General features: G+C 39.1%; 1 protein-coding gene across 1 annotated transcript in view; it reads right to left on the bottom strand.

Moving 5' to 3' along the window:
• Window positions 1-634: 634 nt before the first annotated feature.
• KDM5A (lysine demethylase 5A) overlaps window positions 635-19882 on the bottom strand; it is a 90527-nt gene continuing 71279 nt past the window's right edge. Inside the window, exons 25-28 of the mRNA XM_056117925.1 lie at window positions 17015-17174; window positions 15744-15964; window positions 12335-12745; window positions 635-5154 (exon numbers count right to left, since the gene is read on the bottom strand). Of these exons, the coding sequence (XP_055973900.1) occupies window positions 4948-5154; window positions 12335-12745; window positions 15744-15964; window positions 17015-17174 (999 nt within the window). The 3' untranslated portion in view covers window positions 635-4947. The remainder of the gene's footprint in view (window positions 5155-12334; window positions 12746-15743; window positions 15965-17014; window positions 17175-19882) is intronic.

Genomic DNA, 19882 nt, shown 5'->3' with positions numbered 1-19882 from the left:
TTTCCAAATTTTCCAACTGAGATTTTTTTCTTTCTTTCCCACCAACTACATATAGCTCCAACGTACGCGTCTTCATCCATTATACACAACACATACAGTCACCTAATTCTGTTTGGGGACAATTCCTGGCAAGCACATTTGCATGCCTGCAAGATCTGAAATGATTTTTGCCTTGACAGTAAAAAAGTACTAGTTTCTTCTCCAAAGCACATTGTTGTGCGAATTGTTCTGAACATTAGGAGTCCAGAGAAAACACACTTTCCCTCATTTTCTCTGCTCTTGGCTGGTTCACTGCAGAAATAAGCTCTGCAAAAACCAAAGATGGTGAAGTAGCCGTTGGTCCTCATCGGATTATTGCTGAAAACAAAGACGGGCGGCGAAATCTCTGAGGACTGCTTGTTTCAAGGTATGTTTAGCGATGGAATAAAGCATTATTGGAAAAAGTGAACCACAATACTCATTAGTGCATTTGAATCCTGTGATTGTACAGCTCGAGCAAAAACGCTCTTAGAACTGCTCTGGGACCGGTTGAAAGAGGCTTGCATGTATTGTGCTGTATTTTTCCTCAGCAACAATACTTCTTCCTTAAATTTACCGTAGAGAGTTGCCACCAAGGTAAACAACAGAGTAGGGGTGAGCCTGAAGACACAAAACTTTTATTTTTTTTCATGTAAACTACCAAATCTAATACTCTTTCAGAAAACAAAAGAAACACAGAACATGCTCATGAAACAAGAAATCAAGTTATACTTTTCATAAGGCACCACCAAAAACCCTGGGAAATAGGGCCCCTATTATAGTTAAGTGTCACTAACAAGTAAATAAATACGCAAGGGAATAATCCACAGGGGTTCTAGAGGTTTACAAAGGCATTCCCGTTCAGAAATCTTGGAGTATTGCGGAAGTGAATACAAGCAGGATACAGCTTTAAAAAACCATCAGCGCCTTCTCCCAGCGCACATCATTCATTGCATAGTGATGGCTGGGTATGGTCCAAGCTGAGAGAAGACAGCAATCCCAAAATAAATTAACATCCGTTCTTTTCCTTCTCATGCTGTAAGTTATCCGTATCATGGCAATCCACAGTTAATGATATGCTTTAAACAAAAAAAGGGGGAAGGGTTTAAAAAAGGAAAAGGCAAGTCAATTGCCCCGCTTTATAAAATTTATAAAGATCTATTGCAAAAGCAACTTTTTACACGCATACAAAGCTAGTTCAAATGTAGATTTTTATATGTAGACTTTTATTGAACCTGGTTACGTGTGGGACTTTAATTGATGAATTTTCCCACAACATACAGTTTTCAAATCGTACTCTAAATTTAGAGTCACTTTTTCCTTTTTAAAAGTGCATAATCCCATACTATGACAGAAAGGCTTTCTCAATTTTCACTTGCATCCTCAAATTCAACTGCAGGCTAAGGTTCACACAATTATACTACAGAATTAAAATATAGAAAAGTAAAGAATTTATTGTATGTGCAGTAAATCATATCCAGAATCTAAAAACTAAGAAAAACAACACTGACATCTCTTGGACACTTATTAGAGACAAAAGCAGAGAAGATCAGAAGTGAAGCACAGGTTAAAAAAAAAAAAATCAATCTCAGTTTACAGATCTATTGTATTTTGCTTGGTTTTTAACAAAGAAGATTGTGGGGAGTCACAGATTTAATGTTTGTTTAACTTCTCAATTACTCCAAGGATGACATACAATAATTTCGAGTATTACCAAAGCACAAATTTTAATCATGCAGTGCAAAGCTGGTCTGCAGCCATTTAGGAAGGGTATCTAGGCTCAACATCTCAATATGGCTTTGTCTGTAGTAACTATCAGAAAGTGAAATAAACATGTGGAAGAAAAATGTCACTTTTACCCCAACGAAAAAGCTAGTTACGAATGCTAAAGTTGTACTTGTAAACATGGGGTTTGCATAGTTCCAATGAGCTACTCTTTGAGATATCAAGACTTACCAGTTTTAATTTTTCTTTCTATAGCTTTTGCCAAAATAGCTTAGGACGAAGGTAGTAAGAAACGTCTTTCGAAGAAAATATAGGTTAAAATCCCAATGGTGAAGAATTGCAACTTCAAGGAGATAGGAATGTAAATAAACATTTAGAACCAAGTTTCAATACAAAATATTAAAAATACTAGAAAATGGAATCAATGGTAAGTAAGCAATTTACTGTAAAGAAAACAATATTTTATTTAGAACATTAGCTTATTTTTAAGTAGATTAATCTCGGTTTATCAGTTCCAATGTAAGAGATTTGCATATTATGTTTTTTTTTTCTATTTTCTCCCATCTGTTCTTCTCAGCCTAGTCTAATCCGAGGTTCAGACAGACCAAATTCTCTATGACTTCCAAATAAATACAGAAAATCCCACAGCTGAATTATATAATTTACATATTTAACTTAGTTATAATTAACTAAATTACATATTTAAGTTTTAAAATGTTACAAGATAAACAAGAAATTATTCATAGTAGGAGAACATCTTGCATTTTTCTCTAGGGTCTCCAGAAGATGATGACCTTATATAGGACTTAAATTACAACCTAAACTTAGCCACCCTTACCTATCCACCTTACTCCCTAAAGAAAATATCTTAACTAACCACCACCTTCTTCATAGCCTCATGCCTTCCAATGATGTTTGAGCTCATGGTGACCAGGAAGGAAAAATACTTTTTTTGAATGTATTCCAGGTAACAATCTCTTCAGTTTTTAACCCACAAGCATTAAGATATTTTTAAAAATCAAAAGGCAAAAAAAAAATTGTGCTTTCATCCGCCCAATGGAATTCTTAACTAATACCTTCAAATAGTTTAGTAAAACAAAAACTCATGAACTTGTTAAATTACCCTTGCAATGTCCACGAGAGCCTTATGTCATACAAATATTCGCTATGAAAGCTCAAGACAGAGTATGTCTAGTGGAGCTTTTAGGACACTCCTAACTGGCCAAAACACTGAAATGTTTTGAGTTGCAGAAGAGTGACTAGACTTGCATGAAGTGTAGAGAAAAAGCATTTACAGAAACTGGATTTTACAGGAAATCATTTGCCTTTTGTTTTTTTAATAGATGCCTTTTGAGTTAAATCTCATACCCACTCAAACTGTAACTGGACAGTACATTTCACTTCTAGTTACTAGAAGACATTTCTTTAAAAGAGAGAGGGGCGAAAGGCCCAGAGGTCCGAGACTGTCCTTTAGGCCCTGCTTTCTCCCCTTTCAAAGAAAAGAAACCGATGTATTTAAGTGAAACCACAGAATGTTAAACCAAAACAAAGGGACACGGGACAGTGAAGACAAAACACTTTTTAGTGAGTTAGGTTCCCCCCTTTAAAAAAAAAAGGGGGGGAGGGAGTCCCCTTCTAGGAAGAGTTTTCATACAGCTTACCTAACACCTTAACAAGAACAGAGAACAGGAGGGAGGAAGACACAGCACCATAGTTTCAAACATTCACATACAAAACAGCCATCACAAGATACAATAAAACTGTTTCCCAACAGACAGGGACAAGTTCCAACACATGAAGGAAATATGACTATCTATCAGGACAAAAATAAGGTGGAAAAATCTCATCAGACTAGCATGGAGAAGGAAGCGCTAACTCCTTGTACTACAAGGAAGGAATGGGATTTTTTTTTTGTTTTATTATTAAAATGCAAGAGAAAGGAAGCCCCAAATGAATTTTCGATGCTGAAACTGTCATATGCTGCTGGTAACAGTAAATATATATTTATATATTCATATATGTATATTAAAAAAGGAAAAATAATCTATTTATAGAACAGTCAGTAGTCAGAGACATTTAGAAAAAAGTAAAAACAAGTCCTTTTTAAAAAAATGGATTTACTAAAACAACTTCATCACCCAGAGGTACGACAACCTCACATTCTCTGATGAAGCCGTGGTGTTAGTCAACAGCATCTGCTGTGGGTCACAACCAGAAACTGCCAGTATCGCAAACAGTAGACACTGGGGTCAGGGCTGCAAGGCAAAAGCTGTTACTTGCTGGTCTTGCTGCTCATGGCCATGCCTGAAGCCTGGTGGTTATCTGGTATACGTGTGAATGAAGGTTCCCCGAAAAGCATGCATTGCTGCGGCTCAGTACAACATTCTGACTTGTCTTCTTTTTCTGTTGCAGAAGCCTGGATCCATGGCCCTGCTCTCTTCTCTGGTATGCAGACCCAAGAGAGCAAGGCTTCTCAAAGATTCTTGCCTTGAAATAAGAAAAGCTCTTCTTTCCAGAACGCAATCTAGTCAGGTTTCTCAGCTAGATTACATTCTCCTGCTCAGGTAGATAAACTAATCTGCCTCTCACTTGGGATTTTCTTCTGGGTGCAAACAAGCACAAGGAACTAAGGACTCCCAACAGTGCTACCGTCTCAACCGTTCTAACAGTAGCAGTGTTCATCCTTGTTCCTCTCCTAATTGAATCAGAAGGATATTAAGTGCCAAGCAACAACAGTGGAAGGAAAGTGGTACTCTGAAAGTACTCCTCTCCAACTAGCCAATGGAGACCCAAGAAATCAGCACCATCAGATGGTACTGCCCCTTGGCTGTAAACTTCTACTATCAACTGGCCATAAGCCACATCCTGCGTGCCCTGCTAGCACACCAACTTATCAATGCCAACCAGTCACCCTTGAGCTGAGTCAAATGCCTGCCTGGCCTTAGCACAGCAAAACACACTCTAAGGAGACATGAATCGCAGTTATCGGCCGCAGTACCAAAGAAGACACCCTATGCATAGATGTGCTGATAGAGAATGTAGGTCACACATTCCATGCAAAGAGGAAGTCAGCCAAGAGGACTTTCTCTGTACGCCATTTGTCTTTGGAAGCAATGTTCCGAGTGGATCTAAACCACTCTCATTGGTGACTAAGGTCTCAATGTGGTCCATTTTCCCCCAAGTCCCAGGCTAACCTAGCATCTGCTAACTAGTCTCCTTAAGATCTTCCATTGGTAGTTTGTAGCTCATTAGGAAGGAAGGAGGTGGTGCTTGATCTGGGCTATCTGGCCCTTGCTTCTTTGCACAGTTTATACAGATGTAATCTTCATTTTCAGCCATTTCTGGAGATACACCCACACAAACTTGATGAAACCACTCATCACAGCCACCATCACACTGTACCCAGTCTACCTGTAGGAGACAAGAGTGGGGCATGTTTAGATTATATGAACATTGAACTTAGAATAAAAACAAACCAAAGAGCTTTCTTTGCTTAAGTTCTAGCAAATAACTGAAATGTCCAGAGACAGACAATGACTTATGGGGTTACTTTAAAGAAAGAAGCTAGGAAGTTAATACCCCAAATTATGTATTTGCCAAAATGTGTCCAAAAATTAGGCCTCTTAGGTACTCCATTACCTCATAAATACCTGGGGCTCCTTGTGAGGCAGAAACATGTTTCAGAAACACTTGACCAAAAAGGAAACGTCTAATAGAGCAGCCAAGTAGTTTTAGCTAGTATTAACAATTTCTAGACTCTAAGACAATACAATTACAAATCAAGAAAGGAAGAGTACAACAATGTGAAGGCAATCCTGCGTATTAGCTTTATTTCAAAGAGATAAGCCAAAATACTAAGAGCATTAAATACCTTTTTAGAAAAGCAGTCACATAGGCCACTTTTAAAACTAATATTTTTTATTCTTCTCTTCTTCCGTTACAAATACAACTCCCTATAAAAAGTTAGCAAATATCAGAGGTCAAATCTTACAAGTTAACCAATTAAAACAGTCAAAGACACAGGTCAATAGATCATTCTGGGGTTTAAAATTAAAGTCTCAAAAACGAGTAGGTCGGTGGCAATTGCCAGGCAAACTTTGACCCTTCAAAGAATACTGTGATCATAGGAGGCTACAAAGGGACTAGAGTCTGGGTCTAGAGAGACTAGTAAGAAGAACTAAGTGGCTTTTGGCTTTTATATTTGGAGGTCATCTGTGTCAGCTGGTGCCATGGCAAATTAGAATCTTTCCAAGTACAAGCTCTACTCTTCCTTCTCTTGAATATAAAACCTGGATCATTTCATGGGCAATTATCCACTAAAAGCCACTTGAAACAATGAGCTTTACCAGCTATCAGAGCAAAGAAGATTTCTGAATGAAACTAATAAGTACCTTAGAACAGCTTATGAGAAAGAAAAGAGAAAGGAGATTTTGGCTAGGTAAAGGGTTTTAAGGGAAGTGTGTTTTTCAAAATTAGTTCCCATCTTCTATGAAAATTATCAAAAGGAAATAGAGTAGTGGTTTTAGGGCTGTAATAAAAGATGAAAAAAATCATTTGTCAAAAATATCTCTCTGACTTCATTGTTTCTATCTAAAGTTACAAATCTTAAAGAGAAAATGTTATACGGTAGAAATAAAAAGCCACTGAATTGTCAAGTTCTGAGGCAAGTCATTTCACTTCATAAAGGCTCACTTTCCTCATCTGTACAATGAAGAGAACATATAGAGACTATGATGAATTATGTATGACAAACAGTATTCCAGGTTCACTGCCTGGAATACTTCTAAGATAAGTCTCACAGCTCTACACATAAATTATTTTGAAGTAACGGCTTATAGCACTGCTTTTGAAAATGTGTCCCACTTGCCGCCAGAATTATGTGTTGTGTTTGAGAAGCGTGGCCAAGACCCACCCCCAAACTCACACTTGGAGTATCTTGAGTGTACAGATCAGAAATCTACATTTTTAATCAGCTCAGATAATTGTCATATGGTCAAAATTTGATTGTCACTGATACTTTGTGCTACTGATCTTCGTACATTCAGAGCAACTTAATTTCCTCCTACAGTAAATTCCTTTTCTGGTCTATAATTGTCAATATCCAGTTCATGATGTTACCCTAGCATCACTAGATCAATCTACCTGTAACCCTCTTAATCCAGTTCATTGTTCACTCTTACTAACCCACTGGTAAGAAAGTTACTAATATTATCAGTATTCACTGGCAATATTCGCTGTCAACAAGAGTGTCATGATGTTTAACATCTAATTCTGCACTATAACCACTGGTTTCCAGTTCTCCAAAAATTAAATCTGTCATTCTCTTTGAAATAAGACAAATTTTTCACTTCTGCGGTTTTGACTATAGGTTTTCATTCCCAAATCTAACTTGCCCACCATTCCAGAAGAACATGTAGCTTTCCTTTAGCTGCTTAGTGGCACACAAGGTATGGTGCTTGCCTTGCATGAAGGTGCTTGGGCTCTATTCCTGGAACCACATATGGTCCCTCAAGCCCTACCAGGAGTGATCCCCAACGACAGAACCAGAAATAAGCTATAACAGATATGGTCTGCAAATAAATAATTTTTTTTAAAAGGTACTCATCAGGGGCTGGAGTGAGCACAGGAGTAAGAGGCTGCCTTTCTCCAATTCCTGGTGCAACCACCCTGATTCAATCACTGGAGCCACAATAAAGTCCCTTCAAGTACTAGGGGACAACCAGAAGGGAACAATTTACCATCATAATCCAGCAGAGATTAAAAAAAAAGTCCCTCTCTAATATATTTTCATCATGTTCAAAACAATCATTTCTATTTTTATTTTTATTTTTTTGGCTTTTTGGGTCACACCCGGCAATGCATAGGGGTTACTCCTGGTTCATTTTTATTTTTGGAATATGAATTAACTTCACTGAGGATTTTAGTAATGGCAAGAGACTAGGCTAACTGTAGAGTATGTTCTAATAGTTATTTCTCATTTCCTTTCAGTATTTCTTGGACCTGTACTTATTAAATCACAATAAACTCAACAACTATGAGCTATTTAAATATCTACTAATTTAACATCAAACAAGCTGGTTATTGGGTTTGAATTTGGGGAAATGTATGCCTTAAAGGAGAACATATTAAGGAAGATAAACAAGGAAATGTCAACTTAGTTACCCAATTGAGGTTTTGTTACTTTACTATTCAATCTTTCGCATCAAGGTTCACTGTAAAGTCAAATGTGAAAATTACTTACTTGCCTAAGAAAGCAAAATGTACACCCAGCATCTTATCTTTGTGTGTGTGTGTGTGTGTGTGTGTGTGTGTGTGTGTGTCTATACTCTCAACATTAAGTGACCATTTCTCAGTTTGTCAAGATCAATGTGTTTTCTAAAAATCCAATTATCAGTGCTAAGACAGGCAAACCAGCAAAGCATAGTTACCCATCTGTGCATGATGATGTCCACAGAGATTGTGTACGTGTTATACACATTTAGGTAATCCAACCATTCTTTATCTGTCCTAAAAGACAAAAACTGATCAAAATCACTGATAACACAAATTATCAGTGGCTAACTGAAAATCGTTTACCAACTCAATCTCTATGTCCCATGTTAAACTTCTGAAGGAAAGGAAAAGGCCTACTTAAATCTTGGAAGGACAAGGGGCTGATGCCTATGTAAAAAATCTTTGACATACACACACAAAAAAAATGTTAAACACGCCTTGAAAGAATTTATTTCCTCAAGAAACAAAGGAAGGGAACAGACAATGGTGAATGAAAACAAATCCTTGGACTCTGACAATAGAACTGAGATCACCATAGGGGTAGAAGAGAATGAGGGAAGTGGACATATGAGATGAACCTTAGCATCACCATAAAAATAATTTTAATTAAAATAAAAGGATGTAGGTCAGGGTGAAGGATTCTCAAACTTAAAACTTTTTTTGAAATACTTGAAAAAAAAATCAATTTCAGAGAGGCCAGACAGATAGTACAGTGAGAGGCACTTGCCTTGCACGCAGCTGACCAAGATTCAATCTCTGGCATCCCATGCGGTCCCCAGGTACCGCCAGGAGTAACCCCTGGGCATTGGCAGGCGTGGCCCAAAAACAAAATAATAATTTCAGGGTTGGATATAGTAATTTCAGGGATGGTACTGGAGGTCAGGCACTTTGCCATGCACGTTCAATGCCTTGTACTGGTACTGCAAGTGACCTCTTGAGGACGTTCAGAAGTGATCACCCGTGAGTAGTCACTGAACACAGAGTTGGGCACTGCTGAGCGTGGCCCAAACACCACCCCCCCACCCCTTCCCCCTCCCCCTTCCTGCAAAATGTAAGGAAAAATAATTTTTAGTGTGACGTTAATTTCAAATGATGGAAAAGTCTGTTTTTATTTTTTCTGGGGGAGGGCAGCCCACACTCTTGGTGTTCAGGGCTTCACTCCTGGCTCTGCACTCAGGGATTCCTCCTGATGGTCTTGGGGAACTACAATGCCAGGGCTTGAGCCCGGGTTGGCTACAGGCAAGGCAAGCGCCCAATGGCGCAAGTTTCTCTCCAGTCCCAATGATGGAAATTTTCTAACAATATTTTCATCTAGCAATAATTTTTCTAAATTATCTTGAAAATAAATCTGAGGATACGGTCAACCTTAAAAGTTTTCTCAATTTGCATATTTATAGAGAAAATAGGAAAATTGCTGGTTACCAAAAAAGGTAAATTGAAAAAAAGGTAAACTGAACGTACAGTTATATAAATATAATCTTTTGCTCCAGGATTCCGCCCCCCCAAACAGGGGCCACAACTGGTGGTACTCAGGGATCCATGTAGTCCCAGAGACAGAATTTTGGGCATCATTATCCCACACTTGAGCCGGTTTCCTGTAACAGCTGTACGGTATTTTAAAGAAAATTTTCCTCCCTAAAAAAATTTGGGTGGGGGCTGGAGCAATAACACAGCGGATAGGGCGTTTGCCTTGCACACAGCCGACCTGGGTTCGATTCCCAGCATCCCATATGGTCTCCAAGCACTGCCAGGAGTAATTCCTCAGTGCATGAGCCAGGAGTAACCCCCGTGTATCTCCAGGTGTGAACCAAAAAGGGGAAAAAAATTTTTTTGGTTCTGCGAATGTGTAAGATTATTTTGGTTTTCTTTCGTAAACAATGTAAGGATCTGCTTTGTTTGGGGCCACACCTAACTATGCTCAGGGCTCTGTGATCTCAGAGATCACTCCTGTCCTTACCTGCTATACTACCTCGCCAATGTCTTATAAAGATCTTCATGAACTATACCACATACTTAGTAAAAATGGTGCAAGTAGAAAGTTGACACAAACTTTAAGCTGTATGGAAAACTGCAAAAGAGTAATCAAAGGCTAAGTGCTAACAATACAAAATTGTCTAAAATGAAACACATTTGCTAAGCTTCTTAAGTTACTGACTTATATGTATGCTTTGCTCACCTTTCTATGTGTTTAATAATTTGAAATAGGCATTTTCCCTGATGACTCATCTAGAACTCATTTTACTTCATCAAAATGTAGAAAAGTTTCTTGATTAAAAAATTTAAAAACCTCCTATGTTAGAAACCTCAGACATTTATAATGATGACAATAGGCTTAAAGCGTTAAGTCATGCAGTCAACCACAGTTCATTTGGGACCAACCTGAGAGTACAGAGCTATAGACAGGCTTTTTGAGCACTGCTGGGTATGGCCCCCAAACCCAAAAGTAAATGAAATAATAATCATATCCTAACATTCATACTCCTTTTCAGTTAACAGGAGTTTTCGTAAGATTAGCTCACCTTATCTTCATAACCCCAGGAGCAATTAGGGCACATGTTGACAATTTTATAGATGAGAAAAAGACTACTTATAATGTTTATGTGCTACAGGACGATAATAGGAATAAGAAAATAGACGGAATCAGGTTTAAAGGTGCAGAGAAAGAAGAGACCAGATGAAAAGGATGAAAAGGAGGAGGAAGGCTCATGATGGATATAAAGACTACAGGAATCCTAACCGGAAAGCTTAAAAAAGAGTATCTGGCTGCTATTCCCAAACTGTCATAAAAGTAATTAAAAGTCCAAGAAAGGGGGGCAAGGGAGATTCCCTAGCAGGGAAAAAAAAGAAGAAAGGGAGGTGGTCCTGTCAGCACTAAGCTGGTAATACTTGAGTACCCAAACACAGTTAATCCACAATAGTCTCTTTAATGAACAATCTCAGGCTGAAACAAGCACATTTATTTGTCTCTGTTTTGGGGCCACAACCATCGATGCTCAGGCCTTACTTCTGGTGGGGCGAGGGGACCATAAGGGGCACCTGGGATCAAATCTGAGTTATCCCTGTGCAGACAAATGCCTTCGTGCAGCACTATCTCTCTACTTCCAAATGAGAAAAAAATGTAAAATGAAAAATAAGAATAACAAGTATTCACTAATGTTAAATGTCTATAATATAGAAAGAAAGCAAGATACAAAAGTGAACACGGTGTGACAATGACATAAAATGAACTATACAGAGAAAGAATGAAGAAAGCACTAAAATATTTATAGCTGCTTTTATTCTTGGAAGGTTATGCCATGGGACATATATTTACTACATACATTCATTTTCCAAAAACCCTAGTGTGTAATTTTCAAGTTCCTTAATTTTGGAATGTGCTTTTGTACTCACACGAATCACTAGTGGAGTGGGGATATTCACTGAGGTAACCTGGTCTGGGAATGAGAAATCAGAGTTCTACTTTCAGTTTTGCCCCTAATTATCTGTGATTTTGGTCACATCATTTACCTTCACCGCATCCTGGTTTTATCATTTAAAAATGAAGAACCTAAACATAAGATGATCTTTCCAAGTTCTAACTGAGAAGGAAATTAGGGGATAATACAGATGTATTTATTCTAGTCATAAATTCACCAAGCTATTAAAAATTTTAATTAAATTATACTATGAACTTAATAACCTTAATGGGAACCATAATAAATGCCTCCAGTCATTTGGCAGACTTTTCATAAAAAGCCCATCTGTCTTATTTGGAAGTTTCTAAGTACATCACATAATTACAAAATTTAGGATCACAATTTTTAAAATAAAAGTCTTATTGTAATGGATCTGGAAAAAAATCACATTCCCTTTCAGAGTACACATCGGCCTCAATGTAGACAGGACACAGACTAAAAATAAAATCAACCCCTTAGTTTTGGGTCTTTGGAACAAACCTTAATGCATAATTTTTTCTCAGGTCATTGAAGATAATGAATAGGTATTTATCTGAGTCATCTTAGTGGGAAGGCACAAGATTATCTGGAAATGTTACGCCACCCACATGCAAAGCGCACTGCTGCTAAGAGCCATGGCATAAACTCTGCTCGCTTCATTGTGATCATTAAGTTTCTGATTTGCAGGACCCAACATTTTCCATTAAGAACTCTGGCCAAAAAGCCTCACTATTCAAAATCATTTAAAAAAGCTAGACAAAACATGGTGTTGGAAGAAGCACAAGGTCCTGAAATCAAACACTACCAGTGCCTCCATCCAGTCTAGGCCTCCAAGCGCGTGCTCCTTGTCCTCACACTCTGGACTATACGCGACGAGAACTCACCTTGTCCTTGCAGGGCCGCTGGCAGTTCTGTGCCGCACACACAGCGTTCTCATCGTCAGACTCCTCAGCTCCTGACCAGTCGTACTTGGAGGGGATGTCCAGCACTTTCTTCTCTCTCTTCTTTTCAGTGTTCTCTTTTACAATTTCAACCTTGGCTGCAGCAGCCTTTTCCTTTTTTTTCTTCCTCTCTTCTTCTTTAGCTAATTTCTTGGCCAGCTTGTTCAGTTCTTTTGATTTTTCTGCATTTAATTTTAATTTCTTCTTTTTGGGTTTATCCGTTTTCTTCAATTCCTTGGACTTCTGTTTTCCTTCTCCAAAAAGCTGTTCCGCCTTTTCTAGCTTCCGTTTCCGTTTCTTCTCTGAAGAGTCTTTTCCTTTAACTTTCAATGGTTTTTCTTCTATGCTGTCATCCTTCAAAATACAAAATGAGAGACTACTTAGAACGGGTGTAGAAACAAGTTCATGAAAATAACAAAAAGAGGAGCTCTGAGGGGCCAGAGAGATAGTACAGTGATGGAGTATCTGCCTCGCATGCAGGGAGGCAAGGCAAACTCCTGAGCTCCCGGGGAGTGAGCCCTGAGTGCAAAGCCAGGAGTAAGTCCTGCACACTGCTGGGTACGGCTTCAGAACAAAAACCATGAGGTATCCTGAATAAGCAAGAGAGATTGCCAGAGGCTATGGCAAGGAGGAAACAGGAGACATTTAATGAGTACGTGGTGTCTGTCTGGGCTCATTAAAAAGTCAGAAAGGTACCAGAGAGAGAGCCTGAAGGGTTAAGGCACTTGCCTTGAACCTGATAGCCCTGGTTTGATCCCTGGCGCTTGCATATGGTCCCTGGAGCAGTGCCAAGAGTGTTCCCTGAGCACAGAGCACTGGCTGGAATGGCCACCCAAAAAGCAAACAAAAAAGCTAAGAGATAATACAGGAGGCAAGTACTTGCCTTTCATGCAGCCAAGCAAGCACTGCATATGCTGCACCCCACCCCAACAAGTGGTCACTCCTATGCACAGAACCATTCTCTGTCACCGGACAGTTGGGTTGCTTCCATGTCCTAGCTATTGTACTGAGCAAGGCAATGAACAGAGGTGTGCATACCTTCTCAAACGAATGTTTTAGCTATGTAGGAGGCATCATGCTGAGTGAAGTCAATCAAAGGGATAACATTAAATCAGAATGATGAGAGCTCAATGTGAAATATAAAGAAGCAAAGGAAGGGAATTAAAGTGGGTAATAGTAACTGCCTGAGAATAGGCTGGCAGAACCAAGTGTGCCCAAGGGGTGGGGAGAAGGTGAAGGACCTGGTGAGGGGACCCGGGCACCCTAATGGTGGGTGTGATCTTGGGATACTGTAGGCCAGAAACACTATCAATACGATAAATCCTGGTGCCTAAGTGACAACCTTATTACAAAGACTATGTAGTCACTACATAACAGCAGCTACGTGTACTCCCCCACTCCTGCCCACAAACGCACACACCCTCCCTGACTTCCCTCGGTCCACCCCCTCCGCCAAATCCATACTAGCTCTCTGGCCTGCCAGTTTTCCTTTTCAAATCTATAATACTCCTTTATTATGTAATAAGCATTTAAAATTCTAATAGTAAAAGTATGCCAGTAACAGAAATAATCAAGGGAGAAGAAGAAAAAAAAGAAAAAAAATGAGCTTTGGTAAGTGCAGTGGCTATGTACATTAGTACATTAAATATCACCATTACTATAACCATGTTACCTAGGCTATAATTTTTTAAAAACCTGTGAGCTTCATAGTTACTAAGAAATAACAACTGAGAACTCAATTTTTTTACAGATTAAAATGAAAGTTTCTGTTTTGTTTTGCAGTAACACAGGCCTCCGACATGTAAGGTGTATGTTCTACCTCTACTGTGAGACTAAGAAATCCAAAAGAACACTACATTATAAATAACTCAAGTCTACCACATTTTGAACAAGATAGTTAACCTTTTTTTTTTTTTTTGGTTTTGGGGCACACCTAGCGATGCTCAGAAATTAATCCTGGCTTTGTACTAAGGAATTACTCCTACAGTGCTCAAGAGACCATACAGGATGCCAAGAATTGAACCTGGGTCATCCATATGCAAGGCATGGTTGAGGCTAAGGCCCCTCTTCTTCCTATTTTCTTATGGTAAAATAAAGATAATCCCAGGAAATAAGGGGCATGGAAAAAAGTACTGCAGACTGGAAAATACTGGGAAAAAGTCAAGATTTTGACCTGACTTCTAAATTGAAGCTACTATAGTGGTTAGGGATTAGTTCTATGGTCAATACACACATATCTTCCATGTATATCTTCCTTGGGTTCAATCCTCAGCAGCACAAAAAACAAACCAAAAACTACAGTATGTTAAATTCATGTACATCATCTTTGGTGGCAGTACCATTCCATTATACGGAACTAGTAGAAAAGAAACACCAAAACACTAGGAGTCAAATGTCAGAGTTTAGTTTGACATTAAGCAAGTTTACACTTCTTTGTTTATCTTAATTTTTTCACATATGGCTAAATACTTGTGCTGAATGTCCTTCCCCCATCTCCCTCTAGAGTATGTGAGCTTCGAAATTCTGTACATCTTTAAATGTACAGAATCTGTACTAAAGAGATTATGGACATAAAAATACTATATAAATTACAAAGTGACAGGCAAGTATGTGTATGAACACGGACTCTTTCCCATTCGCTCAATTTTTTAGCTATCTCCTTGCTTCTTTTAACTACTAACTTGGGACTTGTCATAAAGTCTGAGCTACAGATTCTATAGTGATGATACTCAGTATCCGCCCCATCCCCTTTAAGCAGAAATGGCCTTCTCCCCACCCACTCGCAACATAAAATGATAGATGAAAACCTTCATAAAGAGAGATCAGAAAGATACTACAGGTTTAAGTGTTTGCTTTGTATGTGGCTTACCATGATTCAATCCCACACACTGCCAAGAATAACCCGAGCAAAAAAAAAAAAAGAGAGACGGTTAAGTCCTCTGCACTGCCTGGTATGATCCCAAAATAAAAACGAACAACAATTTTAAGAAGGAAAAATATAAAGCAGAACTACTTTGCCAAATGGAAGAAAACCACCAGAGCACTGCCCAATCAGTAATTTCCGTGATAGCATTTGTGATCACTATCACCCCGTTGTTCATCGATTCGCTCGAGCGGGCCCAGTAACGTCTCCATTCGTCCCTATCACGTGCTAGTGTAGCCCGATGACATGTTAGGGGTTCCTTCAGGATCAGGGGGACGAGGACCATTCACTGTTACTGTTTTTGACATATCGAGTACGCCACGGTTAGCTTGTTAGGCTATCCCGCCCAGCATTTGTGATAACTTCAAGAAGTGTGGGCATTCTAAATCAAGTATTTTTATAACCACTGTTTATACTTTAAATCCATACCTCCATAATATGCAGGAATCTGTCTTCAGAGGGTGGGTGTGTGGCCTGCAAAATCCGCCATATATGCTGAGTCTCATCGAGAGATACCTCTAGGAGATCTCCAACCATCATAAGTTCTTCTAATTGTGCTTTAGCTCCAGGTGACAACTCCAACACTGGAGGCTCCAAACTTCGAGGTACCAAAGGGCTTTTCCGGGGTTGTTTCCGTGGAGTGCTAGAAACTTTAAATTTAAAAAAAAAATTTTTTTTTAATTTGAAAAGCAAAGTAAGCAAAGTCATGGGGAAAATGTTTCAAGATAAGTATTTAGGTGGACAATCTCTCCTCTATTAATAATGATTTTAGTTATCTGGATTCACTCCAATCAGTATGAAAGTGAAAATGAAATAAAAAAAATACAGAACAAAAGTCTAAAACTTACCATCTAATATAAAATTGGTTAAAGTACAAATACTTTTAAATAAAAAATTGATTCCTAGGGCTGGAGCAATAGCACAGCGGGTAGAGCATTTGCCTTCCACGCGGCCGACCCAGGTTTGATTCCCAGCATCCCAGATGGTCCCCGGAGCACTGCCCGGGAGTAATTCCTGAGTGCACGACTCAGGAGTAACCCCTGTGCATTGACAGGTATGACCCAAAAAGGGAAAAAAAAAAATTGACTCCTTGTTTGTCTTGTGCCAGTATGGAAAGAATCTTAATCCACACTCTATTTTAGAGTATAAAAAGACTAAGTACCTAACTTTTATGTGTATGTGTGTGGTATAGAATACACACAGCTATTATATAGTTATCTTCCTAATGAACAGACTATTCCACAAAACCTTAAAAATTTACTTTGAAAAGAGAAAACTCTCCAACTTTCACATCTTTTAGGTAACACCTGTGACCTAAGTTAATGTTAAATTTTTTTTAAAGAACAGAAATCATATGTGGCTCATGAAACCTAAGATATAAATACTATGTCATCTTATATTTTGGTAACTTCTTGCATTTTCAGATTCTGCTACATTTCATGAACAGAATCTGTATTGAAGAGATTAGTAGACTTTTTTCCTCATCATTTTCAGGCTTGTCTTCCCTACACTTTGAAAATGTTAGTTTCTGGGAGGCGGAGGAGGGGACACACACCTAACTGAGCTCAGGGATTACTCCTCGCAGAGCCGGAGGGGGATGTGGGGTGGGGGTCATATGAAGTGCTAGAGATTGAACTCAGGTCAGCAGCATGCAAAGCAAGCGCCTTACCCACTGTCCTCTCTCTCAGCCCCGCCAATACCTTGAGAACAACTCTTAGAAGCAGAGGAATAAGCATGTTCTGCACAGAATGAAGGTGCTGTCCACATGTGAGTCACCACCTCCTCAGACTTGATGGGAATCTCTTCATCACAAAAAAGATTGGGTTCCAGACTACTAGAGGACTTCACACTGGCTGTGTCCTGAAGCAGTAGCAAAGAGACATACTGATAAGTAGAACAACTTAACTATGAAAAGAATCTAAATTCAAAATTTCAGGTTTAAACATTTAAGACAACATTAAAAATATCACTTTAAAATTAAACATTTGATATTAAGATAAACCATGCCCATAGAGAGAAATAATCACAGTTTCAATTAAAGGGAAAAGAAAAACACTTAAAAATAATCCATAGAAAGAAAACCACTATTATATCATCTATCTTCTACATTCTACAATTTATAAAAATTCCTATACCCTCCCAAAAGGTTACTCTCACAAAAATACATAAAATGGAATTATATAGCTCTAATTAGGTCTCAGACGATTGTGTAGTTAATTTTCAGAGCTTTAAATTGTCAACAGTGCAATGAGAAACAAAGAAACCAGATATTTCTACAGGGAGTTCAAAAAAGTGAACTGGATAAATAGATATTTAAAGGCTTGAGAAGGCAAATGGGAAACATCAAGTAACACCAAAATAACTGCAAAAAAGGGGGTGGGGGAGTTTGATGCCAAAAAAGGATTTATGGCAACAAAGTACAGAGACAAGAGTTATTAGAATCCAGACTCAGAGAAGGGCTTCTGCAGAGTTGGGAGCCTGAGGAGGAAGTCACTTCTCTCTAATGGAATATTATGTGGTAGTTTCAGGGATATGGAAATAAAGTCAGAAATCAGAACCATCAGTTACTGAAAAAAATGTGGTTCAGAAGACAGGAATTGAGAATAAACAGAAAATCAAGGCCCTCTCTCACTGCTCAAATCTTTTATTTTAAAATAATTTAAAGAGGGGCTGGAGAGATAGCACAGCGGGTAGGGCGTTTGCCTTGCACACGGCCGACCGGGGTTCGATTCCCAGCATCCCATATGGTCCCCTGAGCACCACCAGGTGTAACTCCTGAGTGCAGAGCCAGGGGTAACCCCTGTGCATCGCCAGGTGTGACCCGAAAAGCAAAAAAAAAAAAAGTTTTAAAGATGTAATAAAAAAGAAAGATGTAATAAAGATAATATGTGGCTTGTAAAACCTTATATATATATAAAAAACGTCATCAATATTGATATAGTATTATGCTCACACATCAAATATACGTATATACACACACACACAGACATTTAAAAAGAATTTAGTTACTCCTGGTGTTTAGTTCCAGTCCCAGAATCACAGAAAAGAATACTAAAATGTGGGTTACATTAAAAAATGGAAAGAACAGAAACTTCCTCAAAGAAGAAATACAGATGGTGAAAGGCACATGAAAAAATGCTCTACATATCACTAATCACCAGGGAGGAAATGCAAACCAAAACAAGAGATTATCATCTCACACCAAAGAGATTGGCACACATCAACAAGAACAAGAAAAGACCCACGCGGGTGCAATGCGGGGGGAGAAAGAGACTCTCAATCGTTGTTGGTGGGAATGCAAATTTCCTTTTTTTTAAATTTTTATTAGTGAAACACCATGAGGTACAGTTGTGGACTTACAAATTTTTGTGCTTGGGTTTCCATTACACAATGATCAAACACCCATCCCTCCACCAGTGCCCATTTTCCACCACCACGGGTCCCAGCCTCCCTCCCACCCCCCATACCCCCATCCCACTCTGACTCTGTGGCAAGGCATTCCCTATGCAAATTGGTACAGCCTTTTTAGAAAATAGCATGATGGGCATTCCCCCAAAAAACTAGAAATTGAGCTTCCATATGAGCCAGCAATAACACTCCTAGCAGTATACCCTAGGGGCACAAAAATACACAGCAGAAAAGCTATCTGCACTTATATGTTCACCACAGCACTACTTACAATAACCAGAATGTGGAAACAACCTGAGTTTCCAAGAACAGATGGCTGGATAAAGACGTACGCCATAATGGAATACTACGCAGCCACCAGGAAAAATAAAGGCATGAAATTTGCTTACACATGGATGGACATAGAGTATCACGCTCAGTAAAATGAGTGAAAGGGGGGCTGGAGCGATAGCACAGAGGGTAGGGCGTTTGCCTTGCACGCGGCCGACCCGGGGTCGATTCCCAGCATCCCATGTGGCCCCCCGAGCACTGCCAGGAGTGATTCCTGAGTGCAGAGCCAGGAGTAACCCCTGTGCATCGCTGGGTGTGTCCCAAAAAGAAAAAAAAATGAGTCAAAGGGAGAGAATATTGCACTCATCTGCCGGATATAAAAAACATAGTGAGACGAATACCCAAAGACAACATAAACAAGAGAGGACTGGTCCCTAGTTGGAAGCTTGCCACAAGTAGGGAGAGGAGGACAGTTAGGACAGAGAAAGGACCACTAAGACAATGGGTACTTGGAAACGATCACGAGTGCTAAAAGGAAGTAAAGAGATATGCATGATACCCTTTTGGTAACAATATTGCAAACCACAATATGTGTGTGTGTGTGTGTGTGTGTGAGAGAGAGAGAGAGAAAGAGAGAAACACTAGAGTGGGGAGGGTGGCAGGAGGGAAACTGGGGACACTGGTGGTGGGAAATGTACACTGATGAAGGAACAGGTGTTGCAATGCTGTATGACTGAAACCAAATCGTAACTTTCCGCTTACCTCACAGTGAGTGATTCAATAAGAAAGAAAGAAAGAAAGAAAGAAAGAAAGAGAGAGAGAGAGAGAGAGAGAAAGAGTGGGTTAAGAGCAAGCACACTCCTAATGATGAACCCAACACTTAAGTGCCT

The sequence above is a fragment of the Sorex fumeus genome, unplaced genomic scaffold (assembly GCF_029834395.1).
Source record: "Sorex fumeus unplaced genomic scaffold, SorFum_2.1 ptg000036l, whole genome shotgun sequence".
NCBI lineage: Eukaryota > Metazoa > Chordata > Mammalia > Eulipotyphla > Soricidae > Sorex > Sorex fumeus.
Note: the sequence above shows the minus strand (reverse complement) of the source record. Positions and strands in the feature narration are given on the sequence as shown.